Below are 5,988 nucleotides of genomic sequence, written 5' to 3' on the forward strand. Positions count from 1 at the left end.
CTCTCTCTCTCTCTCTCTCTCATTCTCTCTCTCAAATAAATAAATAAAATCTTAAAAAAAAACCTCACAGCTGGAGCATTTTATTGAGTCAAACAGCAAAAGTTATGCAGAGTTCCCTGCACTTTATATACCCATATATACCCTTATATTCCCATAATGAACCCTAGGCTCACATCTCACAAATAAATAATTTAAATATCTCTTCTAAACTTCTATTTTTCTGTTGTAGGAATGAAAAAAAGACAGTAATAGCAAATCCCTTCTTTTTCATTCAGCTGAATATTTTCTTCTTCTAGGAAAACGGGTTGTTTATAAGGGTCCCCGTGGTCTATGTATGATTCAGCACTGAGTCTGCAGCATTATCAACACATTTTTCAAGATTAGAACAAAACATAAAATGTCAGGAGTCTCTTTAAAGAAACCTGATGATTTGGTTCCTTTACCGGCAAGTGTGGGTGAGAGAATGTTGATCTAAGAAAAGTTATTACAGGTCAGGGAAGGGAAGACTGTGCGCTGTGTCCTTCTGGTACCCACATTATTAGTTTTTGTTTTGCTTCATGTTTTGGGATTTACAACTGTATTTCTAGTTTATAAAGCATTTTTTTTTAAACCTAAGCCATTCTTGAGCTGGAGGTTCTGATATTTGTAACCAAACAGCTTTTTACTAAGACCAACCTGTGAAACACTATCTCCAGAAAACCACCAAGGACATGGAAACTTTTGTTCAAACCAAATGTAGGAAACTGAAGAATCAAGAATGTTCTGAAGACAATACGACTTATGGAACCCCCACTGGGGTCAGATGCCATGCATGGGCTTTCACAGGGACTAACCCAGAATCCCCTCAACAATTCTAGAAGGCAGGGATGTATGCATCCCACTGCACTGATGAGGAAACCTAGACACAGTGGGAATCTGCCCAAGGTCCCAGAGCACGAAAGTGTCAGAGCCGAGAGTCGAACACAGGCAGACTGGCTCTGGAGAGCTGACTTCAGTTATGGGGTCATTACCCCCGGCCACCCCCACCCAGGGCTCTACACCCCATATTCTATTCCCCAACACGCACCTGCTAAGTAGACAGAGACCCCACAGCAGAAAAGGCCAAGGGCCACGTGTCTGAGGAGGCGGCAGTCATAGAGAAACCAGTCAGACCTGGGAGGAAGTGGGGCAGGAAGAAAACGGGTTCAGGGGGTGAAGCTGGTGGGGGAAGGCCATGGAGGAGAGGGAGGGAGAGTGGCCCAGCTTTGAGGGACCTGAGATCTATGTGAGGACCCATCCATCCATTCATCCATCTCTCCATCTACCCCCTCATCCGTCCTTCCAGGTAAATGTCCACTACCATTTACCATCTACCCATCCCCAACTATTATTCAACCATACAGTCATCCATCCATTTAACTGGGACCTATTAATCCATCTAATCACTTATTTAAACAGCCACCATCCATCCATCCATTCATTTGCCATTCACCACCCACGCATCCATCCATCCATCCATCCATCTATCCATTCATCCTTCACCCACCCATCCATCCACCGTCCATCTCCCATTCACCATCCATTGATCCAACCAACTATCCATCTGTCCATTCATCCATCCCTCATTCACCACTCATCCATCCACCACCCTTCCCCGCTCTCCCATGACCCACCCATATACATCAGTCCATTCAAACATCCAACATTCATGAAGCAGCTATTATGCACAGACACTTGCTAGACACCTGACTTCCATTATTTTACAGACCATAAGCTTATTTGGGAAATGAGGAAACCAGGGGTAACTTGTTATCAGAGATGATAGAAAGAGATTCCCAAGAGCTGAGACTGATTGACGACTTGGTTTTGAGCCTGGCACCATGCTAAGTGCTTCTGTTGTGTGCACTCTCCCTTCCCCATTCCTGAAAGCTTAGGAAACGGAGGCTCTGAGAGCTTCCATTATCACTCACCTCCCACCGGTGCAGTGGAAGTGTCCTCCTCCCTCGTCTCCCCACCATCTGCCCTCCTGGCCCCTTTTTTCCATGGTGGCTGGAGGGGGTTATTCCAAACTGAAGTCAGATCATGCCCCTCCTTTCTCATAACTCTTTCAGGCAGAGTAAACCCCAAGATCTTCACCACAGCACAAGGAGCCCTACATGGTCCTGTTCCTGATTTCCCTGCCCCTATCTCCCTCATGTCTCCCTCTGGCCACACCCATCACCTCGACCTCCCTCTAACACCCCAAGCTCATTCCTGCCCCAGGGCCTTTGCACGTGGTGTTCCCCCTGCCTGGATCACAGTCCTCCAGATCTTCTGCCTCCTTTCCTCCTTCAAGTCTCCAACTCAAGCCTCTGCTGATGGTCCCATCTCAACCCCCCACCCTGTCGTCTTCCCCGACATCACCCCATTTTCTTCCTTTCCCAGCATTCATCCTCACTTGACATTACAGTCTTGTCTGTATTGTCTACCCCATGAGGGCAGGTCTGGGTCCGCCTGGTTCCTGCTGTGTCCTCTACTCCCGGTGCTGGGCTCAGCCCTCTGCAGGCACCCAACACATATTTGTTGACTGACCCACCAGTGCATTTCCACACCCCTTGAGCTATGGAATGGATAATGCACACTTTAGGTGGGATCTACTCCAGTGGTGGAAGTTCCCATCCGTTCTAATCCATGGCATCCTGGACCCTGATTCTGGCTCTCCCCCCCCCCCCCGCCCCCAGCATCCTGGAGGGAAACACTGGGAAGGTTCCTCCCAGCATTCCCTGCCCCCTGACACCTGCCTCCCAGGTAACCATGTTCCTGGTGAGCCCAGGTGCCTGAGGAAGGAAGCCCACCCAGCGCCAGAGCACAGGCTCTGGCTCTACCAGAAGCAAGTTCAGATCTCGTCCACCCGCTTCCAAACCCGGCAGCCTAGAGAGATCAGCCTCCCCTGTGTGAGGCACAGTTACAAAAAGGAGGTCGCAACATCAGCCGCGCAGGGACCGCGCGGGCCTTCACTGGGCGAGTCCACAGAACGAGAGAAGCGCGTAAAGCTTAAGGGTTCCCTCAATGACAAGCGCTATCAACACGGAGGCCAGCCGCCCCTGGGTCCTCTGTGACCGCAGTTTCCACCTCTGTAAAATGGAGGGTGCAGCAGTCGGTGCACCTGCTACAAATCTTCAACTAATATAGGATGTAGGGAGGAAGGGATGATAGAGGGAGTGGGGGATGGAGAGAAGGGAGGAAGGGAGGACCGGATGGAAGAAAGGAAGAGGGGAAGCTCTCCCCCAGCGTGAGGCCCCGAGAGGGGCAGCGGCTCGCCTGGGCTCGCCCAGCCCCCAGCCGGGCCTCGGGGCGGAGGGGCCTGTCCTACCTGCCGGGGCCGGGCCCCCGCGCCAGCTCGGCGCCCAGGTGGCCGCAGAGCGCGGCGAGCAGAAGGCAGGTGAGGCCCAACACCAGGGCGAGCGCGGCGAGCGCGGCGGCCAGCGGCAGCAGCGCCCCGGCCGCGTCCTCGGGCAGCCCGGGGCCGGCACCCAGCTCGGGGCCGAGCCCGTCGGCGCGCAGTCCCCGCAACTCCGCTCGGCCCGCCTGCAGCTGGAACAGCAGCTGCGCTCCCAGCGCCGCCAGCACAGCCGCGGGGATGCCCAGCAGGGTCATCGCGGCCAGCACCCGGCCGCCGTACGACCGGGCCATAGCGGGGGTCTTCGGGCCGGGGTAAGGGGGCGGGCAGTCGAGGAATAGAAGAGATTGTAACGGGGCAGGGGAGTTGGGCGGGCGTCCAAGGGCTCCCAGAAGTTCCGGAGAGGGCGGGACGGCAAGGGGTGTCTGAAAGTTGGGAGGCCGTAGAGGGATTGGTGTGCGGATCGCGGTGGGGACGAGGAAACTCCGCGAAAACTTGGGACAAAGTCTTCTCCTCCCTCCGGGGACCCAGCGGGCGCCCCCTCCCGGCCTCCAGGTCCTGGCCGGGCGGGGCCGGCGCGGGGCGGGGCGAAGAAGGGACCGAGGCCGCCCCAAGAGCCGCAAGGGCTCGGCGGCAGGATCCAGGGAGCCCCGCAAGCCCCTAAACTCATTAAAGCGACCCCCCACACCACCCACTGCCCTAAGCACCTTTTTAACTGTAAAAAAAAAAAAAAGGAAACTTGAACGAATTTCTAAATAATTCATTTTGATATTCGGTCTCTTACCTGCGGACTTTGCAACTGGCTGCGATTTCCCTTCCGTTCGACCTTCTTTCAAGGCTTTGCAGAAACGTCGCCTCCTGGACGAGATCCTTTTGGGGCCCCCGCTTGAGGAGGCACTCCTGTCTTTTGCCGTTGGGCTTTGTTCTTCCCATGGCCGGTTTTCTATTATTATTTATTTATTTTTAATTTAAAAAATTGAGGTGACATTTACATGACATGAAAGAAACCATTCTGAAGTGAACAATTCAGTGGCATTTAGTACATACACAGTGTTGTACCAACAGCATCTCTGTCTAGTTCCGGAACATTTTCATCATCCTTAAAGGAGACCCCATTCCCCGTGAGCAGTCACTCCCCACTCCCCCTCCCCCAAGCCCTGGCAACCACTGATCTGCTTTCTGTCTCTGGATTTGCCTGTTCTGGACATTTTATATAAATGGAGGCAGACACTATGTGACTTTCTGTGTCCAGTTTCTTTCACTGAGCCCAATGTTTTTGAGGTTCATCCATGTTGTACGGTGTATCAGTTCTTCATTCCTTTTAATGGCTGAATAGCATTCCACTGTATGGATGGAACACATTTTATTTATGCATTTGTCTATTGAGGGGCATTTGGGGTTTTTCCACCTTTTAGCTGTTGTGAATAGTGTTGCTAGAACATGCACACACAGTTATTTGTTTAAGTCCCTATTTCTTTTGGATTTATACCTCGGAGTAGAATTGCTGGTAATTATGGTCATTATATATTTAACTTATTGAGGAACCCCACCCTGCTTTCCACAGCAACTGCACCCTTTTACTTCCCACCAGCAATGCTGGACGGTTCCACTTTCTTCACTTCCCTGCTAACACTTGTTATGTGCTGGGTTTTGATTACAGCCATCCTACTGGGTGAGAAGTGGGATCTCACGGTGCTTTTGATTTGCATTTCCTTAATGGCTAATGATGCTGAGCATCTTTTCGTGTGCTTGCTGGTCGTTTGTGGATCTTCTTTGGAGAAATGCCTCTTCAGGTCCTTTTCTTAGTTTTGACTGGGTTGCCTGTCTTCTTGTTCACCCCCACCCCCACTCCGCAGCACTTTGCATCTCCTGAAGCCCCGCTGTTTAGTCCGAGGCCCCCGTGCTGGGGGGGGTGGCGCTGCTCCCCGACGCTAGGACGTCTGCCTCAAGTGTCCCCTGCTGTGTCCCCTTAGTGTCTGGGGCGGCACTCTTCGGGAGGTTGCAGCACAGAATCCCCACGCGCATCCTCCCCGCAGGGGTCAGAACAGCTCCCCGGCGCCGCCGCCCTCCGCCCCGCCCTCCCCCTCGGGCGGGCTCCCGCTCCCGGGGCCGCGTTTGCCCCGGGCCGCCCGGTCCACGCGGTACTTGCAGCGGCGCAGCGGCTCGGTAAGGCTCCGCGGCGCGGGGTCGTCCAGGTCCTCGGGCTGCAGGAAGCTGCGGTCCAGCAGCTCCGCCGCCTCCTGCCAGTTGGCGAAGCAGGCGGGGCCCAGGCGCCGGATCTCGTCGGTGGCGTCGCGGGTGAGCACGTCCCCGCCCGGCTTGAGCACCACGACAGCCGGCAGGCGCTCCACGGAGAACCGGCGCCCGAGGTCCCTGCGGGGCGGGCGCGGCAGGCCGGTCGGAAGCCGGTCGGAAGCCGGTCCCTGATCCCGAGCTGGGGAGCCACACATCCCTCCTCCCAGGACTTACTGGGCGCCTTCTGTGTGCACTGTGTGCGCTGGGGGCTCCCAGGGACCAGGCCAGGCCGCAGTGGCCTCTGCGCTGTGTTTCCAATACCTCAGACATGCTACCATTTCATATATTTATTTATTATATTATATTATATTATATTATATTATATTATATTATAT

At 53.9% G+C, this 5,988-nt stretch overlaps 2 protein-coding genes across 2 annotated transcripts in view; both read right to left on the bottom strand.

Annotated features, from left to right (window-relative positions):
- Positions 1 to 3,839, bottom strand: part of TMEM221 (transmembrane protein 221) — an 8,110-nt gene extending 4,271 nt beyond the window's left edge. Inside the window, exons 1-2 of the mRNA XM_025884957.2 lie at positions 3,332 to 3,839; positions 1,067 to 1,152 (exon numbers count right to left, since the gene is read on the bottom strand). Coding sequence (XP_025740742.1) covers positions 1,067 to 1,152; positions 3,332 to 3,651 — 406 coding nt within the window. The 5' untranslated portion in view covers positions 3,652 to 3,839. The remainder of the gene's footprint in view (positions 1 to 1,066; positions 1,153 to 3,331) is intronic.
- A 1,558-nt stretch (positions 3,840 to 5,397) lies between these two features.
- NXNL1 (nucleoredoxin like 1) overlaps positions 5,398 to 5,988 on the bottom strand; it is a 2,977-nt gene continuing 2,386 nt past the window's right edge. The window contains exon 2 of the mRNA XM_025885630.1: positions 5,398 to 5,731. Coding sequence (XP_025741415.1) covers positions 5,398 to 5,731 — 334 coding nt within the window. The remainder of the gene's footprint in view (positions 5,732 to 5,988) is intronic.

Source organism: Callorhinus ursinus, unplaced genomic scaffold, assembly GCF_003265705.2.
Source record: "Callorhinus ursinus isolate GAN/ISIS: 27379988/994484 unplaced genomic scaffold, GSC_fseal_2.0 scaffold15, whole genome shotgun sequence".
In the NCBI taxonomy this organism is placed as follows: domain Eukaryota; kingdom Metazoa; phylum Chordata; class Mammalia; order Carnivora; family Otariidae; genus Callorhinus; species Callorhinus ursinus.